The following is a 24,979-nucleotide window of genomic DNA, read 5'->3' as shown; positions in this document are numbered from 1 at the left end:
GTCGCTCAGCACGGGGGGGTCGCAGCCGGCGGCCGCCTTCCCGCGCACCTGGGTGCCGGTACCCCGCGGTAAAGGGGGGCGGGGCGATACGGGGCCCCGCCCGCGACCCCCGGAGGGCGTGGCCAGCCGCACAGCCCCGCCCAGGCACCCCCGCCCCGCCCGCTCGCCGTAGCCCCGTGGCGGCGGCGCCCCCTGGCGGCGCGGACGGGAGCAGCTGCGGGGCCCGCGGCCGAACCGGGCCGTACCGGGCCGTGCCGTGCCGCGCCGCGCCAGCCGTGGGCCGGCCGCAGGGGCCCAGCTCGCGGCCAGGGGGAGCGGCTGCGCTCGCAGCCCGTGCCGCGGGGGGGTCCGCGAGTTCCCGCTGAGCCCCCCCCCGGGGCGGGGGCGCGGGGACCCCGGGGCTCTGCCCGCCGGGCCCGGGGCCGCCCCGTCGCCGCGTTTCCGGGGGCTTCTTACGGGGGGGGGCTGCGGCCGCCGCCGGCCCCGTTCTGCTTCCGGCGCGTCCCGGGGCAGCCGCCGGGATGATCAACGCCGTCCTGGTGTTCAACAACCACGGCAAGCCGCGGCTCGTCCGCTTCTACCAGCACCTGGTGCGGGGCCGGGCCCGGGGCGGGGGGCGGCGGGCGGCGGGGCTCGGCTGGGACTGGGGGCCCGGGGCGGCGGGGGCGGGCGGGGAGCGCTGGGTGCGCAGCCCGAGGGCAGGGCCCGGGCCCGCGGGGGGTCCGGGCGGCGGCGGGGCTCCGGGCTCCGTGCTCCGGCTGCGGGCTCCGTGCCCTCCCGGCCCCGCCGGCCCCGAGCAGCGCGGGCGCTCCGCGTCTCCCCGGGCCGCCGTTCCATGGCCGCCTGCCCTCGGCTCCCCGCAGGCGGAGGAGGTCCAGCAGCAGCTCATCCGGGAGACCTTCCACCTGGTGCTCAAGCGGGATGAGCACGTCTGCAACTTCCTCGAGTGCGGCAGGTAACCGCCTGCCCCCTGGCGAGGGGCCGGCCCTGGGGGGCTCAGCCCCGGCCCCGCTCCTGCAGCCCCTTGCCCGTCCCCGTGTCTCCGCAGCCTGTTCGGCGGCGCCGACTACAAGCTGATCTACCGGCACTACGCCACGCTGTACTTCGTGTTCTGCGTGGACTCCTCCGAGAGCGAGCTGGGCATCCTGGACCTCATCCAGGTCCGTCTGCGGGGGGGACCCCGCTGCCAGGGGGTGGCCGCCGTGAGCGCGGGTGCGGCTGCTCAGCCCCCGGGTGCCTGGGCAGAGACCCTCGCCCGGAGCAGCTGGAGGCGCTGTGATGGGCAGCGGGCGCTGCCAGCAGCGGGGACAGCGTGGGATGGTGTTCCCTGCCATGAGTCGTGCCCAGACCCTTCCTCCTTGGCTGGGTGCTGCAGGCGTGATGGGGCTGGATGCTGTGCACAAAGGCTGCGTCCCAGTGCTGTGCCCGCACTGGGTGCAGCTGTGCCAGTGCTGGGGACACCCCTGGACCCCGAGTTGGGGTGTTGGCACCGGCAGGACAGCGGTGCCCAGGTCCACAGGGAGCCCGGTGCCAGTGCAGTGACACCAGCACCGGGTGTCTGTGCCCTCGGCCTGTGCCTCTGTAGCAGCACCAGCACTCTGCTGGGCCCGGAGGGGGGTGCCTTCCCCCGTGTGCAGTCCCTGCTGGCCGGCCCGGTCTCCTCAGCCTCCCTGTGGCACTTACACGTCTGAAACCTGTCTGTGCATGGAAGTGACAGAAGCTGCTCTGTGAACGCAGCCAGGTGCTGCATGTGTTGGCTGACACACGGCTTAGAACTCGCCTGTGGGGAAACACCAGGGAAGTGCACCTCAATGAACGTACTATTCCTTTTTTTTTAAATCGTGTTCAAAACCTGCGTAGACTTCTAAAGTGACCCTTGCTAAATCCAGTAGAGGCACATGTGAGAGTGCTGGCACAGCAGGCTGCGGGTGGATGCGTGCCGTGCCCGGATCAGCTGTTGTGACTGCGCAGTTCCCAGAACTCAGCCCCTTTCAGGCAGTTCCAGCTGGCTGCAGGCCTGCCCCGAGCACCGTGACCAGCCCCTGTCCCAGCTGGTGCCCGTGGCTGCAGTGGATCCAGGCACCAACACCTGGGTTTCTCCCCCAGAAAGGCCAAGTTCTGAATTTCGGTGCAGTTGTCCTTGTGCCAGGCCCTTTGAGCTTGGCCCTGGGTCAGATCCCTGCACCTGGATGTTCTGGGTGCCAAGGGCAGTACCAGGAACAGCGGAAGACAATAGCAGCCGGGTACAAAAATCTCTTTGGGGGAAGACTGCCTTTTGTTGTCCCAGCACCATCAGGCAGTGCCCATGTAAAAGGTGTTTTCCTTGTCTGGCTGCGCCCCACGCAGGTCTGCCCAGCCTGCTCTGTGCCACCCCTGTCCCCCAACTGTCCCTGGTGCTTCGGCTTTCCTGGGGCATGGCTCCCAGGGAGCCTTGGGCTGGGCAGGTGGGATTGTTAGGACGTAGGTGGGATTGTTAGGGGTGGGTGGGATTGCCAGGCCTTGGCCCTGGTTAGGCTGCGAAGAGCGATTTGATGCGTTCTGGTCAGGGCTGTAGCTCTTTGTGGGTCCTCCTCTGCGCTGACCTTCCCTTTCCTCCCCCCTCAGGTGTTTGTGGAGACGCTGGACAAGTGCTTTGAGAACGTCTGCGAGCTGGACCTCATCTTCCACATGGACAAGGTGGGTTCCTGGCTTCTGCCTGCTCCACCAGCACGTTCCTTGCCAGCCCCTCGCTGCTCTGCAGCCCTGCCCGCTGCAGTGCCCGCGGCCCCGAGTGCAGGGCCTGGCTCCAGGCCTGGGGGGCCGTGCAGGGGCTGCCACGAGCTCGGGGCTGCTGTGCCCAGAGTGAAACTCTGCTGGGGCCGCGTGCTCTGCTGCAGCGTGCCAGGGCTTTGTGCCTGAGGGCTGCTCCTGGGGACTGCCCCTGGGCAGCAGGCTCCGTGCTGCGGCTTTGCTCCTCACCTTCCACAGGGACCGGGGCTGGCGGAGCTGCGCGCGGCTCTGGCTGTGTGTGGGCGTTTCACCTTGTCTGCTGTGCTGCAGGACGCCATTTGGAGCCTTGTTAATGTTTCGGGGGAGTTGCAGGGAAAAAAAAGGAGAAACAATGGAAGTATTTGGAATACAAAGTGTTTGGTAAACTTTCATTTGAGCCACAACCTCTAATGTTTCCTCTTTAGCTGGACAGAGCCTCTGGGCGGAAATATCTTCTCTTTGATCGTCTCCTAGGTGGAGCTGCAGATAGCAGGGTCTGTCCTTAGGGAAAGGAGGATTAGTTGACGTGTGCCGGACTTGTGCTGCTGTTGATAAGGCTGTTCCTGCTTTCTTGAAGACAAAGCATGCCAACAAAAAAAAAGGAGTGAAAAATCGATAAGGCTGTAAAATGTTCCCTTCCTGTTGGTGATTCTAACTTAGGAACTTTCTGGCAGAGAAACAGAACTAGCAAATGTTCTTAGGTGACCTAGAGCAGCTGAATGTTCTAGCAACTGGTTAAGTAAGACTTTGACTTTATTATTTGACTGGCTGTAAACTTTTAGAGATGTTACAAGGTTGATTATTTTGTCAGCAAAAGTGCTCTTATCAAAGCAAGCAAAAGAAGAGGGAGAGTAAGGAAGATTGTAAGAGGAATTCAGGGAAGAAGTGATGACAGCCAGTGAAATCTGAGGCCACATCTTGGGTAGGGTGCACTTTCATTGACTTGTTTTGTGGCATGGCTGAGACCTGGCAGCTTTACACTGAATCAGCAACCTGCAGGCAGAAGAAGTTGCACTGTTGCTCATGTGCTTAGCCAGCAGTAGCACGAACTGTCCTTCCTCCGAACCCTTTTGCCAAGCTGAGAGTTCAAACGAGAGAAAAGTCAGGGAGGGTTTCTGATAGGGACAGTCCTGGGCTCAACTTTCCCCAGGCTCGCGTGTTTGGCTTGTTTATATCCGGTGCTGTGCTCCCTTTGTTTCCCAGCCTTGACTTTGGTCCTTGGCCGCTATCGGCCTGCCCTCCTGTTTGGCCCTGCTGTCTTTCTGTTTGGCATTTGTTTGTTTCTTGGAGGTCGGGCACCCGCTGTCCAAGTGCTTGGTGGCGGTGCAGCGCTGGGACGTGGGGCCCACGGCCGTGCCCGCTGCTCTCCCCGCTGCGCCTCGCACACCCGGGCAGGGCTGCGTGCGGCCGGGTTCCCCCCGCTGCCGGGGCTTTGCCCTAGCAGGGGCTGCGCAGGACCGGCTGGGCACCGCGCTGCACAAATCCAGCACAAATTTTGTGACTCCCTGACTAGAAGGGGTGAGGAGTTAGGCTGACACCAACTGGAAAATGCTGGTTTGCTGAGCGGAGACTTTGGCTGAGAACGTGCTGAATGCAGCGGGTTCTGGCTGGGTTTGGGGTGCGGATGTCCCGGGGCAGCAGCGCGGGGTCCGGGCTGTTGGAGCTGTGTTCGTGGCCCCCGGCCCTGCACAAGGGGAGGCTGCAGGCACAGAAGTCGTGGGGAGGCCCCGAGGAGGCTGCGGGGTGGGGTGGCCTTGCTGCCCAGCCCCTGCGCTTCGTGCATCAGAGGAGAACGTGAGCTGCGCCCAGCAGCTGCGAGCTCCCGGGGAGGACGTGGTTTGTTCAGGAAGCCCTGTGTTCAGTTTGGAAAACAAAAGGTTGTTGGGATTTCTGCCCTACTGGTTTTGTTCCAATTTGGACTAAAGCCAGATCTTGAAGGAACAACATTTCCTGCATCCCAGATGCTCTCGGGTTGCGGGGAGCTGCCAGCGCCGTGCGGGTTGGTGTGTGCAGGGGGTGGGCGCAAACCAGGGTGGTGCTGAGGGGGGTGCACGGAGGTGGCTGGGTGCCGGGGTGTCCCGGGCAGGCTGGGCTGTGCCGGGCCCTCGCCGTGGTGCTCCTGGTGCTGTCGGATCCAACAGAGCCGACAGAGGGGCCGTGGGGGCACCGGGCCCGTGGCTTGCACAACGCTGGATTTTCCCCTCCTCGGGGAAGGGTTCTCAGTACTGTTTTGTTTTTCAGTGCATTGCTCTGGCAGTGTTTGTCGCACAATATTCGCAAGTGCAATCAGCCCTCGTGCAGCCATAAAACAATGTAATAACTTAACCATCTTCCAGGAATAGCATATTTTGCGGAAGTAACTAGAGAGCCATAAACTCGTTATCTGTGCTGGATGGTGCTGGAAGCTGCTGACTTAGCAGGGAAGCTGGTGCTGTGCGGGTTGGGGTAACCGAAGGTGTGTTGCAGCAGCACAGCATGTCCCAGCCCACCTGCGGCTTTTTTCTTCTTTTTCTCAGATTGCAAACCAAGATGGGCCCTGTCCAGGGCCGTGTTTGTGGGGCATTGCTGGCGTCCTGGGGCTGGCGGGAGGCAGCAGCTCACAGCTCGGGGACTGCTCCATCTTGTCCTTGGGCCTGGGTGACCCAGGGGAAGGAAGGGTACTCTCTTAACAGTTTTCTGCCTTGTGTGTGTGTGCCACAGCCCCATCTTTTCTAAGAGAAAGCAATGAAGCTGGGCTCTGCCTCTGGCCTGGCTTTCTGTGTAGAAGGACCTGGTCCTGGGAAGAAACGGTGTGCTTGGAGGCTGCGGGGAGGCCCTGGGCGTCTGTCAGTGGATGATGCTGCCCCTTTGTGAGGACGGGGCTGCCCTCTTGCCCTTGGAGCTCTGTGTACGGGGCTGTCAGGCCCGTGCTTTCTGGCTGAGAGGAGGAAGGAGCTGGGTTTGCCTCAGGTCGATGTCATCCTCAGCGTGGCTTCCACGCCAGCCTGCCCCTGTGCCCCTCTGGCACAGTCATGGGCTGGGTTCGCAGCCTGCTCTTGTGTTCCAGGTTCACTACATCCTGCAGGAGGTGGTGATAGGCGGCATGGTCCTGGAGACCAACATGAACGAGATCGTGGCGCAGGTAGAGGCCCAGAGCAAGCTGGAGAAGGTGGAGGTGAGTGGCGATGCCGCAGCTCTCTGGTGGGGCCTGCGGCAGGGACAGCCCGGGGCTTTGAGGGCATGGGGAGATGTGCTCAGGTGTCGGCGTGGGGTGGCAGGAGGGCAAAACGTGTGCCTGTGCAAGGGGCTGGTGTCCTCCAGGCTGCGATGTGGGTGGGCGGCGTGCGGGGGCTGCCTCTGTGGGGTGAGAGGAGCTGGCGCGAGTGGGGTGCCCCCAGTGAACCCAGCCTCTGCCTGTGCACGTCCCCGGGGAGAGGGCTCGGGCACCGCTTCCCGAGCTGTGCTCCGTGTTTGGGAGCGCAGGGAGCAGCCCGAGCACGGCTATCACCGCTCCTGTCAAGGTTAATAACGTGAGGCAGTGAAAAGTTTATGGCCCCTGTTTGCACTGTCATTGTGAAGATGCGACCGTGATGTGATAGCAGGAAGTGAAAAGCCGCGCGGTCCCTGCCTCTGCAGATAGCGTGCTGTCAGCGGCGTCCAAGCCTCGGGGGGGGGGGCTGCAGCTTGGGTGTGAGCCCTTCCCAGCAGGCTCGGGGCAGGGCTGCAGGCGTTGGGCTGCGTGTGCTGCGTGCGCCGTGCTGCAGGTGTTGGGCTGCGTGTGCTGGGCTGGGTGTGCTGCGCTGCTGGGGCAGCGGGGCTGAGCGGTCACCGCTCCCCTCTTTCCAGCAGGGAGGCCTCTCGGCCGCTCCGTCCCGTGCCGTCTCGGCCGTGAAGAACATCAACCTGCCAGAGATCCCTCGCAACATCAACATCGGAGACATCAACATCAAAGTGCCCAGCCTGTCCCAGTTCATGTGAGAGGCCCGAGGCGAGGAGGGACCACGGCCTGGGCTCACTCTGGCAGGGGGGAGCCGGTGTCTGCTGGGCTCCCCGTGCCTGCCCGGGGCTGGCAGAGCGCAGAGAGCGGCGTTGGGGCCCAACAAGAGCAGAGCGGTGTCTGTCACCCTGGGCACTGAGCTGAGCCGTGCCCTTTGGTCGCCCAACAGGGGTGGCTCTTCTTCCGTGTCCCCCCTCCACGGTGGATGTGCAGCCTCTCCTCTCTCTGTGCTGGGCAGAGCCGAGTCCTGCCGCTCCGAGCGCTTCTTGGGATCGTTCCTTGCCAAAACACCCCCGTAGCTGATGGCTCCAGGAGGAGCCGTAGGTTGTCCTGCTTCCCTGGGCTGGATGGCTCTGTGCCGTGCCTGGTGGCTCCATGCCCACTCTGGGCCAGCTCAGTGGGATCAGGCCCCAAGTGGCCTGGTCGGGGCAGCACGGAGGCACCCGCTGGGCAGGGGCAGGGGCACGGTGTCGGGAGGGGAGGGCATTGGGGAGCTGCACGCTGCCTCCGGGGCCCCTGCCCAACACTGTGGGGGGCCGGGTGGAACCTGTCCGCATGCCCCTGCCGCGCCCAGGACACGTGCACGCCTGCGCTGAGGGCATGTCCTTCCTCCTAATAAACCACTGTGAGAACCCGTGTCTGGTGGGTGCTGCTGGCCTGGCTGGACAGGGATGCGGGGCCGGGGGCTCCGTGCAGCTCTGCCCGGGGGGCTCCTGGCTGGCAGAGGCTGCTGGCGGGGTGATGGGGGCCTGGGGTGCTGCCCGCTGGAGTGCTGCGTCCCCACAGCAGGCGGGGGTGTGGGATGGCCACGCTGTGGGGCCGGGACAGCGGCGTCCCCTGCTCGGGGCCTTGGGCAGCTGGGCCCCCAGCCCGTGCCCTGCCCGCTGCCCTCCTGCCGGCCTCCCTGCCTTCTGTGCCGCGGAGCATCCCCATCCCCGCAGCTGTGGCTGGGTGCTGGCGAGGAAGGGAAGGTGGCAGCCACATCTCTGCTCGGTGGCACCCCGTGCCCCCGGCTCCCCCCCTGGCCCCCCAGCCACCAACATCCGGGCTGGCGCGGGGGCCCCTTCCTGTCCTGTTTCCCTCCTGCCCGCCCTGGGCCAGCTGCGCTCCTGTGGGCTCTGCCTCCACTTCCCCTGGCAGGGAAACGGTGACTCTGCTTGGAAGGAATTTTCCTGCTGTCTCCCCTCTCTGTGACTTAACCCTTCCCCAGCTGGCCAACATATGCCCCAGCAGCTCGTGAGGTCACCGAGCTGGGCAGCCGTTTCTTCATTGCTGCCAGCCCTCCTCCTCCTCCTCCTCCTCCCAGCAGCTGCTGGAGCCACGAGCGGTGCGGCGGGACGTGTCGGGGTGGGACGTGTCGTGGGCTGGGACAGGGCAGCGAGGGGCTCAGCGTGGTGCCGCCGTGCTCCAGGCAGCCCGGGTACGGGGGGGAAGGGGGCGATGGGCAGGCAGCCCCGGCTGCGCTGGGCCATGCCCATGCTCCAGCCCGGTGCTGTGGTGGTCAGCAGTGCGTGCCTGGCCACATGTGACGATGAGACGTTCGGGCACCTCCGGTAACAGCTCCGTCCCCGCCACCCTTTCCTGTATCCCACCAGAGCTTCAGCCCCGTGGTTCTGCACGACGCCGAGGGCCGTGGAGGGTGCTGCGGCTGGGTGAGTCCGGCTGCTCCCTTGTCCCTCCTGCGTGCAGGGCTGGGCAGGGAGAACGGGGTGGGCCAAGCCCCCGGCCCCCACCCAGGAGGGCTGCAGCCCTGAGCCCAGCAGCGTGGGGACAGCCCCGGCTGGGATGGGGCAGGGGTGGCGCTGTGAGAGGAGAGACCTCGCTCCCGCTGCCTGGGGCAGGGCTGCTGCACAGTGCGAGGCGAGAGCCGGGACTGGCCCCCAGCCCCTTGGCCCTGGGAGGCTGCTGGGGGCTGGCCCGTCCCCGGCCAGGCTTTGGCACTGACGAGTTCCTGGGTTTCCTGAGCTCAGCCGGGGCTTGCTTGTGGGAGCACGTCCCCCTGCTCTGGCCTCCCTCCCTGGCAGCGCGATGGGGGGCAGCAGGATGGAGCCTGGCACATGCCCAGCCCTTCCGCAGGCACCTGCACACCCTCAACAGGAATGTTTAACCTCTCCCTGCCACGGACGGGGTGAGACTTCTCCCCCCATCCTGCAGGGACGATGTTCCCGGGGTGCCCAGGTGCACTGCATGCCGAGGGGTGCACAGCCAGGCTGTCGCTGCTGGCAGGTGGTGGCTTGTCCCCTGGTGGCTTGTCCCCTTCCTTGTTACCCCCAGGGACGAGTGCTCTGGCAAAGGCTGGTGTGAGGGAGGGGGCACTCGGCAGGGTGCTGGGGGCTGGGCAGGCGGAGGCGTTTTGTCCCTGGCAGCGGGGCACTGGGGTGCCCAGGCTGTGCGCCGCTGGCAGGCAGCCTCCTCCAAGCAGTGCCTTCCTGATGGGGCAGTGGTGGCCGAGGTGGGGCCTGCAGCTCGGTGGCATCCCTGTCTGCCCTGGGGGGCCTCAGTCTGCCCAGGCCCGGCAGCACCTTCCCCAGACAGCGGTGCCTCGCCCCGTCCCTGTGCCGGTGCTGTGCCGGACAGCCCTGGTGCCCCGGCTGGGCTCTGTGCCGCAGCCCCCCTGCACCATGCCGTGGCCCCCCAGCCCTCCGGGTAGGGGCAGCCAGCAGCCCAGGGGTTAAGGTGCCGAGGAATGGTTCAGGTTACTTCCCTTGGAGCATGAGGAGGAAACTTTCCTTCCTACTGGCGCCTGAACTAGCGGAGCAGAGAGCCGAGCGCTGGGCGCCTCGATGGCAACAGGGCAGGCGGGAGCCCCGGCGCCTGCTGCACCCCACGGCTGAGCGCAGGAAGGTGGGTGCTGGGCAAACCCCGCAGCCACTGCTCCTGGGGCTGGGGGCCTGCCTGGGGCATCTGTGGGCTGTGCTGGGGGACAAGGGGCTGTGCACACGCAGGGGCCACAGCGGGACCATGGCGTGTGGGACAGGGTCTGGTGGCGTGCTCGGGGCTGTGGCGCTCATGTGCGTGAGGGCTGCGGAGCACATATGTGATGGAGGGGCTCCGGGGGTGTGAGGGGTTATGGAGTGAGCGTGCGGCTCAGGAGAGCTACGGGGAGCAGGGAGCTGCGTGTGCACCGTGGGGCTGGAGGTGGTGGGCAGGGAGCACCCGACACCGGTGCCCGCCGGTGGGACTCAGGGTGTGGGACGAGGGCGTGCGCTGTCTGCAGGGACCCCTGTGGAGGTGGGGGCTCTGCGGGGAGGCTGGGGGCTGCGAGCCTGCATGCGCTGGGGTGGGGGAGATGGAGCAGGGGGTGGTGTGGGGCGGTGCAGGTGGCCATGCCGGGCTGGGAGCGGTGTGTTGGGGGGGCTGCTGTCAGCAGGTGAGAAGTACGTGGGGTTGGGCACTGGGGTCTGCATGGGGGAGCCGGCTCTGCAAGGGCACAGAACAGCGGTGGGCGTGCGGGACCCCCCCGGTCTCCAGGGTGCCATCCCAGCCATGGCTTGGGGTATGTTGTTTCCCAAACCCAGTTCCCAAAGCAAGGTCAGGGGCCTGGCTGTGCTACAGGGAGTGGAGGCTGCCCAGACTGCGGGGCCAGTGGGGCTGTGCAGGGCAGGGACTGCCCGGGGGCGCTGCAGCCTCCCAGGGCTGCTCTGCCAGCTGCAGCGATGCTGGGTGCATCTGGGTGCTGATGGGGACAGGGCGCAGTTCCCCAAGGACACCTCTCACCCTCTTCCCCGGTCTGCCCCTTGCCCCGTTGTGCCTGCTGCCAGCAGAACAAGCCCAGGTCAACACCGCTGGAGGAATCAGATCCAGGGAAGTTTTTGTTCCCAGCATGAGAAGCACAGCGTTTCCACTCCCCACCCCACCCCACATGGGGACTTTACTCCTCTGCTTTCTGCTGTGCCCACAGAAGCCTCTGGCAAAAGGCAGTGGGGCACAGCCTGGGGGGGCTGGGGCTGCTCTCCCCTGTGAGGGCAGAGCCCGGGGGACAGTGCGCAGGAGAAGTGTGTGCCCCTGCCCCATGCACCAGCACGTCCAGCCCTGGTGCCTTTGCTTGGCTCCCAGCCGGGGCCCCTGCTGGGGAGTGCAGGGGAGGCTGAGCCCCCAGGACCCCCAGCTGTGTGCTGTGTTGGGACCCCCAGCTCGCAGAGCACGCAGGATGCTGGGCACCCTGCAGCCGGCCGCAGTGGGCACGTGCCAACCTCTGCTGGGTTCACGGTGCTGGAGTTTGAACTCCCAGTGCACACCAGTTAATGCAAACCTGGACTTTGAGAGGACTGTAGGCAGGGTGGGTTCCTCCTGAGCACGGCCCCGGGCTTCCAGCCCCGCACCACTGCGGACCCCTGGTCTGCAGCGCTGCGCCCTCCTGCTTCTCCCTGCCGGTGTGGGGAGCCCCAGCTGGCTGTGCCCGTGCCGGGGGGCCGATGCCGGCTCCCACCCTTCTGTGCTTGCAGACCCTGCCACTTGAGGGTGAACGGTGCGATGCTGAGCAAGAGCCTGGGCTTGGTACTGGGGCTGCCTGCCTTCCCTGTGGCAAGGCGGGGACGTGGCCACCGGCTGTGACCCAGCTCTGTCCTCCTTTCGCAGGGCCAGGCCAGTGCCCGGGAGGGACGCCAGGAGCCCTGGCCTGCAGCTGTGCCCCCTCCCGTGCTGCCCATCCCTGCTGATGCAATCCTGAGCTCCCGGTTTCGCCCCAGCTGCAGCAGCACTTGGGATTAGCGCTCCTGTAGGGCTGGGAGGTGGGCGGGCGGAAAGCTCATCCCAGGGGCTTGTCACCACCCCGAGCCTCATGTTTGTTTAATCCTTCACCCATTAACTTGGACTAATAAACCCCGGGGGAGTGAGAGGCTAAAAGCCGTGCCAGCTGGGCAGAGCTTCCTCTGTGAGCACAGCTCCTGCAGCCCCGCCATGGCGGCCGGGTTCTTCATCAGCAAGGCCGTGGGCATCGTGGGCATCGTGCTGGCCCTGGGGGCTGTGGCCACCATCATCGCGCTGTCGGTGGTGTATGCCCAGGAGAAGAACAAGACGTCAGGCTCTGGCAGTGACACCACCACCACCACCACCACCACTGCCACCACCACCACCACCACTACCACTGCCACCATCACCTCCTTGGCTCCTAACACCACCGCTGCCCCCAACAACCCCTGGAACCGGTGGCGGCTGCCAACAACGCTGAAGCCTGAGCTCTATGAGGTGACCCTGCAGCCCTTCCTGAAGCCTGATAACAACAACATGTACATCTTCAAGGGCAACAGCAGCGTGACTTTTCTCTGCGAGGAAGCCACCGACCTCATCATCATCCACAGCAACAAGCTGAACTACACCCTGCAGGGGAATTTCCACACCTCGCTGCAGGCGGTGAACGGCCCTAATGCACCCGCCATCACCCAGACCTGGCTGGAGACCACCACCCAGTACCTGGTGGTGCGGTTGGCCGCCCCACTGCAGAAGAACCAGAGCTACAGGCTCTTCAGCATCTTCACGGGGGAGCTGGCTGACGACCTGGCGGGCTTCTACCGCAGTGAATACGTGGAAGGAAATGTCACCAAGTAGGTGGGGGGCATGGCAGAGAGGTGGCTGTGGGTGCTGGGGAGCCCATGCCTTCATGCACCGTGGGCGCAGGGTGCTTCTGCACGCCACCCTGAGCGGGCAGGGTGTGGGGTGAGCGGAGGGACCCCATCTCCCTGCAGGGTGCAGAGGGGCCAGAGACCCCAGGCGCTGGGATGCTGACAGGGTTTTCTCGCAGGGTTGTGGCCACCACACAGATGCAGGCACCCGATGCGCGGAAAGCCTTCCCCTGCTTTGATGAGCCGGCCATGAAAGCCAACTTCACAATCACGCTGATCCACCCCTCCGACCACAAGGCGATTTCCAACATGCCCACCGAGAGTGAGTGGGGCAGGGGGAGTCTGGTGCCGGGGCGGGCAGGCGGGCGGGCTGACATGCGTCCCTCTGCTCCTCGCAGGCACCCAGCAGGTGCAGATAGAAGGCGAGAGCTGGAACGTCACTAAATTCTTGACCACTCCTAAAATGTCCACCTACCTGCTGGCCTTCATCGTCAGCCAGTTTGACTATGTGCACAACGACTCGGGGAACGTGCTGGTAAGCTGGGCACGGACACCCTGCACCCAGGGCAGAGCCCAGGCAGCGCCTGAGCCCGGCACCGTCTCTCCTCTCAGATCCGCATCTGGGGCCGCCCTGAAGCCATTAAGGAGAACCAGGGTGCCTACGCGCTCCAGGTGACTGGGCCTATCCTCAGCTTCTTCGAGCAGCACTACAACACGGCGTACCCGCTGCCCAAGTCCGGTGGGTGCTGGGGCAGCCGGGGCACTGGGACCAGGCTGGCGGGGCTGCAGCACTGTGCGGGCGGCCGGGTCCTGCTGCTGGCTGCGGGGCAGGTGGCTGGTGCTGCTGGAGCAGTGTGCTGACAGCACCTCTCCATCCCCCAGACCAGGTCGGCCTCCCTGACTTCAACGCGGGTGCGATGGAGAACTGGGGGCTGGTGACCTACCGGGAGAACTCATTGCTCTTTGACAACACCTCCTCCTCCATTGGCAACAAGGAGCGGGTGGTGACCGTCATCGCCCATGAACTGGCTCACCAGGTACCCGCCAGTCCCCCTGTCCGCCCCCACTGCCGGCGGTGCCCGGCCAACACAGTGCTCTGCTCCCTGGCAGTGGTTTGGGAACCTGGTGACGCTGCGGTGGTGGAACGACCTGTGGCTGAACGAGGGCTTTGCTTCCTACGTGGAATACCTGGGTGCCGACTCAGCGGAGCCCACCTGGAACATTGTGAGTGCTGGGGCCAGCGGGCACGGGCATGGGACGTGGGGCGTGGGGCTCAGGCACGGGCACCTCTCGCTGCCCAGCGTCCCAGGGGCTGCCCTGCTGCAAGAGGGCTACTGGGGCTGAGCAGGGCTGATGTGGGTGCTGGCGCTGACCCCTGCAGAAAGACCTGATGGTGCTGAATGAAGTCTACACGGTGATGGCGACCGACGCCCTGACCACATCCCACCCGCTCTCCTTCCGCGAGGATGAGATCAACACCCCGGCCCAGATCAGCGAGGTCTTCGACAGCATCGCCTACAGCAAGGTGGGTGCTCAGCACACGTGCGAGCCCTGGGTGCAGGGGGCTGGGAGCGTGGGGACTCGGGGCAGTGGCTGCGAGGAGGCACAGGGCTGCGTGCCCGGCTCTCACGCACTGTGTCTGCAGGGAGCGTCGGTGCTGCGGATGCTCTCCGACTTCCTCACCGAGGACGTGTTCAAGGAGGGGCTGCAGGTGAGGATCTGCCGGTGCTGGCTGGACACCGGGCCCCTGTGCGGGGTGGGCGGCTTGGCAGGCAGCCTCACGGAGGCTGGTGCCTCCCTGGGCGCCTCCACCCGGGATCTGCCCCTGCCCACAAGTCTCTTCTGGTGCTCTCCCGCAGTCCTACCTCCATACCTACTCCTATGGAAACACCATCTACACAGACCTGTGGGAGCACTTGCAACAGGTATGAGGGAGGTGGGCTGCTCTCAGCTGCTGCCTCAAACTCCCCCAGCCCCTTCCCTGCCGGGGCTGGGCAGGATGGGGTGCTGGGCACGCAGCTGCTGTGCCCTCAGTGAGGGAAGCAGCACCTGCTGAGCCCCATGCCACCAGCCCCTGTGTGGGGCCAGACCCCGTGGCACCAGGGACCCACAGCCAACTTTTCCCCGCAGGCTGTCGATAAGAACAACGTCTTGTTGCCCGGCAATATCAGCACCGTCATGGACCGCTGGACTCTGCAGATGGGCTTCCCTGTGGTGACCGTCAACACGCTCAGTGGCAGCATCCAGCAGAGCCACTTCCTTCTGGACCCCGCCTCCAAGGTGGAGAGACCCTCCGAGTTCAAGTGAGCGGGGCTGCGGCAATAGTGCTGGGGGGCACAGAAGGACCGAGGGGTGCAGAGGGTGAGAAATTTCCCGCTCTCTTCCTGTTCCCTGGCACAGCTACACCTGGATTGTCCCCATCACCTGGATGACATCCAAAACGAGCGGCAGCAGGTACTGGCTGGTAGACGTCTCAGGTACGGTGCTGGGGGGGTCTGGCTGTGGGGATCTTGCTGCCACCTCCCCTGCCCTGGTGGGTTTCGGGGCCTCCCCAGGTCACAGGGGAGAGCAGACCTCCCTCCTCTCCCCCTCCAGACACCAACTCCAGCTTCAAGGTGGACAGCCCCGACTGGCTCCTGCTGAACCTCAACGTCAGCGGCTATTTCCGCGTCAACTACAACCAGGAGAACTGGGACCAGCTCCTCCAGCAGCTCTCCAGAGACCACCTGGTACATGGCACTGGCTGGGCCATGGGCTGGGGGTGGGCACCCACTCCACGCACCCTGTGCCAGGGCTACCCGGCAACACCGGCTCTGTTCTCCCCTAGGTCATCCCTGTGATCAACCGGGCGCAGATCATCGACGATGCCTTTAACCTGGCCAGGTGAGCGGCGCGGCAGGGCAGGGATGAGAGGCATGGGCAGCGGGGCCGCGTGGCGCAGGGCTGGGGATCTTCACGCTGCCCTGTCCCTGCTGCAGGGCCAAGTACATCGGCGTGACGCTGGCCTTGAACACCACGCAGTTCCTGAGGCAGGAGACGGCGTACATGCCATGGCAGGCGGCGCTCAGCAACCTGAAGTACTTCCAGCTGATGTTCGACCGCAGCGAGGTGTTCGGGGTGATGAAGGTGAGCTGTGCCGCCCGCCGGGGGGGCGCAGGGCAGACCCTGCGCTGCGGGATGGGGACTGAGGGCTGGGTCTGCACCCGGGGCTGGGGTGCGGGATGCTGCTGGTGCTGCCCCGCACTGACCTCCCGCCTGCCCTGCAGAAATACATCCAGAAGCAGGTGAAGCCCCTCTTCGAATACTACAAGAACATCACTGTCAACTGGACCAAGAACCCCGATGGCTTGATGGACCAGTGAGTGTCACACGGCTCCGCTGCCTGGCCGGGCCCCTGGGATCTCCCCAGGCACACCAGGGTGCTCACCCCCAGCGTGTGCAGGGAGGAGGCGCAGGGTCCTGCCCGTGGCCTGTCGCTGGCCGGTAGGTGTCTGGCTTCCACGTGCCCATCCCCAGCCCCATGGGCTCCTCTCCTTCCAGGTACAATGAGATCAATGCCATCAGCACAGCCTGCTCCTACGGCATCCCTGAGTGCCAGGAGCTGGCCACCAGTCTCTTCAAACAGTGGCAGAATAACTCCGCCATCAACCCGTGAGTCCCTGGGGTGCCCCCACGGCCGGGCTGGGCATGGCGAGGGCTCCCCGTCTGAGACGGCTCTTTCCCCTGCAGCATCACCGCGAACCTGCGCTCCGCCATCTACTGCAGCGCGGTGGCCACAGGCGGTCAGGAGGCCTGGGACTTCATGTGGGACAGGTTCCGCGAGGCCACCATCGTGTCCGAGGCCGACAAGATCCGCACGGCTCTCGCCTGCAGCACTGAGACCTGGATCCTCCAGCGGTGGGTGCAGGGGCCAGGGCGAGGGCCAGGGCTCTGCTCGCACAGCCCCTCACCCGGTGGCTCCCCCCCCCCAGGTACCTGCAGTACACCATCGACCCCACCAAGATCCGCAAGCAGGATGCCACCTCCACCATCAACAGCATCGCCAGCAACGTCGTGGGGCAGCCCCTGGCCTGGGACTTCATCCGCAGCAACTGGAAGCTTCTTTTTGGCCAGTGAGCACCACATGGGGGCCAGGGGGGGCAGAGGAGCTGGGGGCATCGGTGGGCTGCCTGTGCCCCCAGGGGTGGGGGCTCCGTCCCTTCCCCCTGCTTGTGCAGCCCGCAGCCCCCGGCTGAGCTGTCCCTCTCTGCTCTCCAGGTACGGGGGTGGCTCCTTCTCCTTCTCCAATCTGATCCTATCCGTGACCCAACGGTTCTCCACGGAGTTTGAGCTGCAGCAGGTGAGGCTGGGCCCTGGCAGGGTCTGTGGTCTTGGGCGGCTGGCACCCAGGCTCCCCACGGCTGGGTCCATCTCCATCCTGCCGCACCTTGCAGCCCGCCCGTTGCCAGCAGCCCCAGGGAGGGGACGGCTGCCCCTGCCCCTTGTGTGGCTGGGGGTCTGGGCAGCTGCTGCCCTGCCCTGAGCTGCCTGGCCCCATCGGGGGGGAGAGCACTCGCCGCGGGGGTCCCTGCACCAGTTCCAGCCCCTCTGTCCCCCTGCAGCTGGAGCAGTTCAAGGCAGACAACCAGGACGTCGGCTTCGGGTCGGGTACTCGCGCCCTGGAGCAGGCGCTGGAGAGGACAAGGACCAACATCAACTGGGTGAATGAGAACAAAGAGTCTGTGCTGGCCTGGTTCACGGAAAACTCCAGATAACCGCACCTGGCCCCGCACACCTTCCTGCCATGGGACAGGCGTGGGGGCTCGGCACGGCGCTCCTGCACCCGCTGCTCTCAGCGGCCACACTGGACACTCGCCCACTCCGGCCCCCTCCTGCGGCCACCCCAAAGCGCTTCTGCCCACGCCCCTGGGGCCAGCCCATCTGCGTCCTCTGCTGCTCATGATGGGAATGGGCCCCAGCAGTGCCCAGCACCTGAATGATGGGCAGGGATGGGTGAGGGCGGGCGCTTGTGCCAAGCCTTAGCTCTTGTAAATAAAGGGATGCACAGGAGCTTTGGCAGAGGCTGTGGCAGCGGGGCGTGGGGAGCACGGGCTGGCCCAGGGGGCTGAGGGGAGGTGAGGCAGGAAATGTCCGGGACCCTGCAGAGCGTGAGGGAGTGGGGGGGCAGAGCCCCTGGGCATTAGGAGCCCGGTGCTAAGTGGCTCTGGGGGCTTTGCGACGCCAGCGCCCGGCCCCTCCGTCTGACGGCTGTGTGTGAGCTCTCCTGCTGCGCTCCCAGGGGGAGCAGCACAGACACAGCAGCCTGCGAGCCTCAGCCCCGAACCCTCCCTTGGGTCTTAGGCACAGAGAAGAGATGGGACGTGGTGGGCAGGGGGGCACTGCCCTCACAGGGGGCAGTGGGGCTGGGGGAGGCGGTGGGCTGGGGAAGACCGGGGTGGGGGGCCCCTCCGTCACCCCAGGGCATCTCGGGTGGGCTGGGACCGGGCATGAGTGTGTATGGGGAGGGCGATGGCTGAGCTTTGCCCCTCCACAGCCCACCCTGGGGTGCCCCAAGCTCCTTCCCATGCTGGGGCACAGCACGTGGGATCCCTACAGTAACGAGGCAGGGCACCGTGGTGCACAGCAGCTTTAATGAGGAGCAGCAGCTTTAATGAGGAGCCCTTCCCAAGCACCCCATGGTGCTCCGTGGCACCGCTGCGCCATGTCCCCCCCGTGCTTCCTTGCCAGCCATTGGCTCCGGATCAGCTCCACCACCCCCAGCACCGTGCTGGGGCGCAACCAGTCAGGATGGGGGCTCCAGGAGTGTCGGAGGAGAGGAGCAAGTCTGGGGCCGGGCTGCCGAGCTGTGCAGAAAGAGCTGTCAGGGGAGCTGCGTGCGACACCACTGTGCCCCATGCCCTGTGCCATGCGTCCCGGGCTGCCTCTCCAGTGGGCTCTACTTCTTTCTGCCCCCCACCCCCTAAATCAGTCACCCCATGCAGTCTCCCCAGTCATGGCACACGTACCATTGCTGGTGCACCTCTGCCTGCACTCTGCAGGAGCATCATCCCGTCCCGTCCCGTCCCGTCCTGTCCCGTCCCGTCCCGTCCCATCCCATCCCATCCCACCCCACCCGACCCCACCCCACCCCATCCTGGGCTCTGCTGCCAGCCTGCTGGCCCCGTGTGGCATGGTGCGGGAGCAGGGCTGTGCTGGTGCTCAGCCTGCGGGTGGGGAGGGAGTCATACGTACCTGGGAGCCATGGGGGGGGGGGGCCAGGGACCCCTGTGGCCGTCGATCCTGCCCTGGGAGGCTGGGCAGGGGCTGAGGGTTCCAAGCAGCAGGAGGGGACTGTCCCGGTGCCTGTGGCTGCTGCACAGCTCCAGGGTGGCTCCAGCGGGGTCACTGCTCCGAGGCTGCACGGCGGTGATGACCAGGAGCCTGAGACTGAGCCAGGGGTCCCATGCAGCTGAAGGGGGGTCTCCAACGCCGGACCATAGGAGGGTGACCCCCAGGCCCCCATCCCCATGTCGGGAACCTCCTGCAGTGCCAGGGGGGTCTCCATCACAGGGGGTGACCCCCAGACCCCCGTGCCGGGGGGCGAAGCGTCCTGCGGGGCCGGTGCTGGGGGGGGCGGCCGAGGGCGCGGGGGCTGGCAGCAGCCCAGGCCCTGGGGGCAGAGGGGGCAGTGCCGGGGGGCCGCCCCCCGCCGCCGGGCCAGCGCCTCCTCGCTGAGCCCCAGCAGGGCCGAGAGGTGGGCGATGTAGCGGATGGCGAGGCGCAGGGTCTCGATCTTGGTGAGGCTCTGCCCGGCGGGCGCCAGCGCGGGCGGCAGGTAGTGCCGCAGCCGGTGCAGCGCCTGCGCCAGCCGCCTCATCCGCAGCTTCTCCCGCTCGCTGGCGCTCTGCCGTGGGCCCCCGGGACCCCCGGCACCCTTCCTGCCCACGCGGCCCCCCCATCGCCCCAGTTCGGCCCCACTGCACGGTCTCTGGCCCCGCAGGGGGCACGGGGACGCGCTGGGGGGCTCCGCAGACAGGGTTGGGGAGGCGGCAGTGGCGAGGCCGCCGAGGCGGTGCCAGAGCAGGGCACGTCCCGCCGGGGGCTGCAGGCCATGGGGCAGGAGTGGGGCCGGGGACCCGGCCATGGCTGGGGTCCTCTCTGTCGCCCACGTCTGGGGGCACCCCGGCAGCCCTGGCTTTATGTGGGTCCGGGGTGCGAAGTGACACCTTTGTGGCCACCCGGAGGTGTCAAAACCTACAGAGTGCAGGCTGGGGCCGGACCAGGAGCCTGGGAAAGCCAGACCCATTTGTGGAGGTGTCAGTTCTGACTCCTCTGGGCCTTAATTGGCACTGCCCGGTGCTGGGAAGTGTGCAGGGACCAATTCACACGGTCGTGAGAGATGCTAACGTGCCGACCAGCCCTGCCAGCGCCCGCACCGCCCCGTGTGTCAGCTCTGCCCGGCCAGCTGTGCTGTGAGGGGCAGCGGGGACTTGAACTTCTACCGCAGGACACCCCCGGCGTCCCCACGCTGCCCCTGCCCCTCTGCACAGCTCCCAGCTCTGAGGTCTGCATGTCCTGGGTGCGCTTCCACCCCCGAATGACTGCTGTGAGGGGCAGGAGGACGCAGGGGTGCACAGCTAGGTGGGTGCCCAGCCAGGTTGGTGTGTCTGGCAGTCCCGTGTGCCCCCTTCCTGGTGGAGGCTCCTGGCCCCCAGCCCTGGCCGAGCTCCATCCCCGTGCCCTCACCACGGCTGCCCCACTGCGCTCCATCAGCACGGGCTGGGGGGGTGACCCCAGCTCCCCCAGGGAGGGGTCGTGGGCGCTGCCCCGTGGGGGGGCTCTGACCCCACGCCCAGCGCTGCTGTGGCACAGCCGCGCTTCAGCACTTGTCTAAACACGGAGGGAAGTGGGAAGTGACTGCCCAGCAGGGCCGCAGAACTCATTACCCAGGAGCTCATCAGCTAATGAGAAACAGGAGGGGGTCTGGGAATGGGAGGGGAGCGGGGAGCAGGGAGCAGGGCGAGAGGCGCGCAGAGGGACGCGCAGGGAAGGGGCCGTGCCACAGGCTGTGCCCATGGGTGCAGAGCCCTCCACTGAGCACCTCTGTGCTCCTTGGGACGGAGCCCCCGGCTCCCCCAAATGCCACAGACCCCACCGCAGCCCCAGCCCTGCGGACGGGCTCTGGGAAGCGCTGGGTGGCTGAGCATGGAGAGGTGCCGTGCGTCCGGGTCGGCTGTGCCCCGGCACGCTTGGACCTTGGATGGGGCAGCAAAAGGGCGTTTCCTTCAGCGAGGGCAGAGGGGTTAATGACAATTAACTCCTCCGCAATTATCTTCTATGCCTGCGGTGTCTGCAGGGAGATAACTGCGCTTTTAATGCCGGCGCTGCCAAGCTGGGGTGGCGCGGGCGATGGGAGGTGGTCACCTGGAGGGGGCTTGGGGTGCAGCAGGTGCCGGGGTGCCCTGCAGCGAGGTGCCCCTGCGGTGCTGGGCTGCCGGGGGTGCCCCGGGGTGCACGTGGCTCCGAGCGGCACCGGGGCTGGGCACGAGGCGAGCTTGGTGCAGCGGGGCTGGAGGCGGGGGAGCGCCTGTCTTGGCAGTGCTGGCACCGCCGAGCGCCTGGGCATGGTGGGACCCGCACGGCATGGCTTTTATAGGATGGAGATGCCCCTGCCCAGACCCTGCAGCTGCCGTGGGGCTGAGCCACGGGCCTGGCCCTGGCCGTCGTGGTGAGGAGTGGGGAAATGCGGGGGCCAGCGGTGACCATTAAGCAGGACTTCTGTCATTGCCTCCATGCCACTGCTTTTCCAAGGAAAATTTCATGACTTTCATGTGACCGTTGGGAACCAGGAGCCTGTTGGTGACAGCGCTGCCTCACCCGGCCCCATCGCCAGCACTGCCCTGGGGAGGGGTCAGCCCCGTGCCCCGTGCCCCGCTGCTGGCTCCATGCCCTGTGCCCGGCACTGTGCCCCCTGCCTGGTGTTGCAGAGGGACCTTGCAGCCGCGGTGTCTGGGGGCTGTGCACAGGGCTGTACCCCGTGCTGTGCATCCCAGTGCACGGCCAGGCTGTGCAGCCTGTGCTTCGGGGGCAGTGTGGCGGGGGGCTTGCAGCCCACGTTGGGATGCAGCTCTCCCCCCGTCTTCCCCGGGCTCTCTCCCTGATCTGTTTTCCTTCCCGCGGCAGTGCTGGGTTTCCCTGGAAACCTTTACACCCGCAGGGAGCGACCCCTGCACAGGGCCTGGGAACGCGGCGGGGGGCCCCCTCCCAGCCCCCGGAGCCCCCGCCAGTGGCCAGGATGGGGCTGCATGTGCCGGGAAGGGCCAGGGACCCGTGGGGCTGTGCTCACTGCTGCTACCCCTGGGTGCCGCTCCTGGCAGGTGGGGAGCAGCACCTGGAGATTGGGGTCTGGGACTGGGCTCAGAGCTGCTGCAGAGTCTGGGGGAGCAGGGAGGGGTGCGGGGGGCAGCACAGGGGCCCCGCGCTGTCAGTCACAGCACCGGGGACTGCCGGGCACCAGGCCCTGGCAGGAGCTGAGCGGCTCTGTAGGCGTCAGGGCTCATTAGTGTGAGCATGTGAAATGCCATTAGCCAGGGCTGCGGGGGACCTGGCCAAAGCCCACTGCCGTGGCTGGCCATGGGGGGGGGAGCAGGGCCCTGGCCCCCAGCCTGGCCGGTCACAGGGGAGCAGGGTGCAGGTGGGACGGCGCCTGGGGGTGCTGTGCTGCGCACCATGCTGCCCACCCAGGGACATGCTGGGGACATGGGTATGGGCTGGCCCTGGTGTGACTGCAGCCTGCATCCCCCTGCAGACCCCCCTGTGCACATTCTGCTGCTGCCAGCACCACTGCTGACCCTGCTGCTGGGCCCGTGCGGGTCCCAAGCTCACAAGGACTCCTCCAGCCGGTGCCAGTGCTGGTGCCGGTGCTGGTGCCGGTGCTGGGGTGAGGGATGTCAGGGGGGTGGGCGGCACAGAGCAGCCTCACACCGCTGGGGTAAAATTCGTCACCCGTGTGTTCAAAGGCTGGCTGCGCTTGCCCCCCCCCCCGGCCTTTGAAGTGCTGCCGACGCCGGCCATGGAGGTGCCACTTCACACCTCCGGCTCGGCATAAAGCCGAGGCACCGGGGGCCGCCGGCACACGGCCCCGCAGCCATGGCCCGCCCGGCAGCCCCTGGCCTCCTGGTGCCCACCACGGCCTCGCTGCAGCACTGGGGCCGCTCCGCAGCCCCGGAGCCCGAGGGCTACAGCAGCAGCTCGCCCGCACCCTCGCCCGACTCCTGCGGCCTCTCGCCTCCTGCCGCCGCCCGGGGACCTCGCCGCGGCCCCGCTGCCACCCGCCCGCGGGGCGGCCCCGTGGGCAGGAAGGGTGCCGGGGGTCCCGGGGGCCCACGGCAGAGCGCCAGCGAGCGGGAGAAGCTGCGGATGAGGCGGCTGGCGCAGGCGCTGCACCGGCTGCGGCACTACCTGCCGCCCGCGCTGGCGCCCGCCGGGCAGAGCCTCACCAAGATCGAGACCCTGCGCCTCGCCATCCGCTACATCGCCCACCTCTCGGCCCTGCTGGGGCTCAGCGAGGAGGCGCTGGCCCGGCGGCGGGGGGCGGCCCCCCGGCACTGCCCCCTCTGCCCCCAGGGCCTGGGCTGCTGCCAGCCCCCGCGCCCTCGGCCGCCCCCCCCGGCACCGGCCCCGCAGGACGCTTCGCCCCCCGGCACGGGGGTCTGGGGGTCACCCCCTGTGATGGAGACCCCCCTGGCACTGCAGGAGGTTCCCGACATGGGGATGGGGGCCTGGGGGTCACCCTCCTATGGTCCGGCGTTGGAGACTCCCCCGGCGCTGCACGGGGTTCCTGACATGGGGACGGGGGCCTGGCCGTCACCCCCCTACAGCCCCCCTGTGGGGACCCCACCGGAGCTGCACGGGGCTCTTGTCTCCGGCGTGTCCTCCTGGCTGTCCCTTCCTCACTGCGCAGGGGCAGGGACTCCGCCGGACCCCCCCAGTGACCCCATCCTGGATGCAGGACTGATGCTGCCGGAGGTCGCGGATGCAGGGACGGTCACCCAGGTACGTGCACGGTTGCGGGGCTGGGGTAAGCCTGGATGGCCCCTGGCAGGGGGCTGGCACGGGACAGGGCACAGCCTCTCTGGTGGGCTTGGAGCACCCCTGAGGCAGTGTGGGACTGGTGCTGGGGTCGCAGCAGCGTGGTCTGGGATTGGGAATGGAGACCTCGTCCCCTTTCCCTTGCAGTGGGTGCATGTGGGGCGCTCGGTACCTTCCCCTGTTCCTGTCCTCCCCAGTGCCACCCTCCTTTGTGTCTGTCGGAGTCCCACCAGCTGCCAGAGACCTGAGGCCAGGCTCCTGCAGGTCCCTGAGCGGGTGCCCTCCTGGCATGTGGGCTCTGCCAGCCCCTATCCCTGCTGCCCCGACATCCCAGCCCTGCCCTGCAGCCCTGCCCTGGCTGGTCACCATCTCACCCACACTCTCTCCCCCGCAGGACCTCTCCGCAGATCTCCTCTCTCTCCTGGAGGCTCTGCTGCCGCCGCAGCCCCAGGACTGACCGGGGCAAACCCAAGCTCCTCGGAGCCGGAGCCACGCAGCGCCCGGATGCCTGTGACTTGGAGGGATCAGGGGACACGTGTCCCCCCTTGGACAGCTGGGAGGTGGGGAGGACGAGGTGCCTCATGAGCCTGGATCCATGCTGGCTGTGCCAGGCTGGCTGTGACTGTACATAAATAAACCCTTTTGCCCACCCTGTGTGTCGCCATGAGGCCATTCCTGCAGCAGCTGCTGGGCAAGGGATGGGGTGCGATGTGCCTGGGCCACTGTGCTGAGTTTGGGGCCAGGAGAGAAGGGCTGAGGTGGTGAAACTGCTGCTCCACGCCGGGGCAAGCCTCGGGGCATGAGCAGGACCTCTGAGCACCGCCATGGGGCCGGGGGACCACGACACGCAGCTGCGGGCAGCATCTGGGAAAGCAATTGCTGGGAGGCATCAGGAGAGACACCTCCTGCTGCACGCGTGGTGGCACCAGCACCCCCGGATCCGGCCCTGGGGCTCAGTGAGGGCTGAGCATCACTCACCCCCTGCACCTGGAGCTTGTGGGGCCCCCACACCGCAGGGTTAGATGTGGGTGCCCGGGGGCAGGAGCAAGGAAAGGGCTGGGGTGCTGCAGGGTGGGGGCTGCACGCCGTCGGGCAGGCGATCCCACGGGTGGGGGGACCCCACGGCCATGGGTGGGTGCAGGGGGGTCCGAGTGGGTGCAGGGGGCTCGGCCCCCTCCCAGCCCTGGCGGGACGCGGGCTCAGGGGTGTCTGGAGCAGGCGTTGGGGCCCTGCCCGGGACTGGCAGGCAGATGCTAACGCGCTCTGGGGTCTCTGGGGCAGGGGGTCTGCAGGGATAATGAGCCCCACTTATCTGTGAAATGACTTGCTAATAACCGTAATTCCCTCTGCCGGGGGCACAAAGCCTTTGAGATGCAAAATGACCACGTTCCCCTCCCCCAGGCTGCAGCCCCCGGGGGTGCTTTGTGGCCACAGGGACACGCTCTGGCCACAGGGACACGCTCTGGCCGTGGGGACAGACAGCCACGTCTGTGCACGTGCATCTCCGTGAGTGTGCGTTTGAGCCCCTGCGTGTGCGTGCATGAAGGCTGTGCACGCCCGTGCCTGTGTGGGTGGCTCGGGGTGAAGGACCGAGACGTTCCACCTGGGCTGGCTACGTCAAGGA

The 24,979-nt window shown here is 66.8% G+C and overlaps 4 protein-coding genes across 6 annotated transcripts; 3 read left to right on the top strand and 1 right to left on the bottom strand.

Moving 5' to 3' along the window:
* Positions 1-384: 384 nt before the first annotated feature.
* AP3S2 (adaptor related protein complex 3 subunit sigma 2) lies at positions 385-7,362 on the top strand. 2 transcript variants are annotated; one of them, XM_035568932.2, is made up of 6 exons: positions 385-590; positions 864-955; positions 1,049-1,160; positions 2,605-2,676; positions 5,795-5,902; positions 6,574-7,362. In XM_035568932.2, the coding sequence occupies exons 1-6, from the start codon at positions 522-524 to the stop codon at positions 6,703-6,705; spliced, it is 585 nt and encodes a 194-aa protein (XP_035424825.1). In that variant the 5' UTR covers positions 385-521; the 3' UTR covers positions 6,706-7,362. The 2 variants fall into 2 exon arrangements, with proteins under 2 accessions (XP_035424825.1, XP_035424826.1); XM_035568933.2 differs by having other exon boundaries at positions 388-590; positions 6,577-7,362.
* A 638-nt stretch (positions 7,363-8,000) lies between these two features.
* Positions 8,001-17,332, top strand: ANPEP (alanyl aminopeptidase, membrane). 2 transcript variants are annotated; one of them, XM_050713029.1, is made up of 22 exons: positions 8,001-8,144; positions 8,320-8,376; positions 11,303-12,267; positions 12,465-12,607; positions 12,684-12,820; positions 12,898-13,024; positions 13,168-13,322; positions 13,396-13,509; positions 13,667-13,810; positions 13,931-13,996; positions 14,145-14,210; positions 14,416-14,588; positions 14,686-14,762; positions 14,881-15,014; positions 15,113-15,168; positions 15,264-15,411; positions 15,552-15,643; positions 15,826-15,936; positions 16,015-16,182; positions 16,257-16,397; positions 16,543-16,624; positions 16,887-17,332. In XM_050713029.1, exons 3-22 carry the CDS (start codon positions 11,624-11,626, stop codon positions 17,037-17,039), a joined length of 2,931 nt encoding a protein of 976 aa, XP_050568986.1. In that variant the 5' UTR covers positions 8,001-8,144; positions 8,320-8,376; positions 11,303-11,623; the 3' UTR covers positions 17,040-17,332. The 2 variants fall into 2 exon arrangements, with proteins under 2 accessions (XP_050568986.1, XP_035424824.1); XM_035568931.2 differs by lacking the exons at positions 8,001-8,144; positions 8,320-8,376 and adding an exon at positions 9,446-9,568.
* A 337-nt stretch (positions 17,333-17,669) lies between these two features.
* Positions 17,670-19,408, bottom strand: LOC118259441 (mesoderm posterior protein 1-like). The gene is made up of 2 exons (XM_050713051.1): positions 18,517-19,408; positions 17,670-17,704 (listed from the first exon to the last, which is right to left on the bottom strand). Exons 1-2 carry the CDS (start codon positions 19,406-19,408, stop codon positions 17,670-17,672), a joined length of 927 nt encoding a protein of 308 aa, XP_050569008.1.
* A 3,005-nt stretch (positions 19,409-22,413) lies between these two features.
* On the top strand, positions 22,414-23,812 carry LOC118259414 (mesoderm posterior protein 1-like). The gene is made up of 2 exons (XM_035568927.1): positions 22,414-23,319; positions 23,750-23,812. Exons 1-2 carry the CDS (start codon positions 22,414-22,416, stop codon positions 23,810-23,812), a joined length of 969 nt encoding a protein of 322 aa, XP_035424820.1.
* The last annotated feature ends 1,167 nt before the right edge of the window (positions 23,813-24,979 follow it).

This window comes from Cygnus atratus, chromosome 11, assembly GCF_013377495.2.
Source record: "Cygnus atratus isolate AKBS03 ecotype Queensland, Australia chromosome 11, CAtr_DNAZoo_HiC_assembly, whole genome shotgun sequence".
In the NCBI taxonomy this organism is placed as follows: Eukaryota; Metazoa; Chordata; class Aves; order Anseriformes; family Anatidae; genus Cygnus; species Cygnus atratus.
Note: the sequence above shows the minus strand (reverse complement) of the source record. Positions and strands in the feature narration are given on the sequence as shown.

Coding starts and splice junctions, on each gene's coding strand:
- LOC118259414 (XM_035568927.1), top strand. CDS start 22,414: ATGGCCCGCCCGGCAGCCCCTGGCCTCCTGGTGCCCACCACGGCCTCG. Junction 23,320..23,749: donor ATGCAGGGACGGTCACCCAG/GTACGTGCACGG, acceptor TCTCCCCCGCAG/GACCTCTCCGCAGATCTCCT.
- LOC118259441 (XM_050713051.1), bottom strand. CDS start 19,408: ATGGCCGGGTCCCCGGCCCCACTCCTGCCCCATGGCCTGCAGCCCCCG. Junction 17,705..18,516: donor CCCCCCCCCATGGCTCCCAG/GTACGTATGACT, acceptor GGTCTTCCCCAG/CCCACCGCCTCCCCCAGCCC.
- AP3S2 (XM_035568932.2), top strand. CDS start 522: ATGATCAACGCCGTCCTGGTGTTCAACAACCACGGCAAGCCGCGGCTC. Junction 956..1,048: donor AACTTCCTCGAGTGCGGCAG/GTAACCGCCTGC, acceptor GTGTCTCCGCAG/CCTGTTCGGCGGCGCCGACT. Junction 1,161..2,604: donor GCATCCTGGACCTCATCCAG/GTCCGTCTGCGG, acceptor CTCCCCCCTCAG/GTGTTTGTGGAGACGCTGGA.
- ANPEP (XM_050713029.1), top strand. CDS start 11,624: ATGGCGGCCGGGTTCTTCATCAGCAAGGCCGTGGGCATCGTGGGCATC. Junction 15,169..15,263: donor GATGCCTTTAACCTGGCCAG/GTGAGCGGCGCG, acceptor TCCCTGCTGCAG/GGCCAAGTACATCGGCGTGA. Junction 16,398..16,542: donor TGGAAGCTTCTTTTTGGCCA/GTGAGCACCACA, acceptor TCTGCTCTCCAG/GTACGGGGGTGGCTCCTTCT.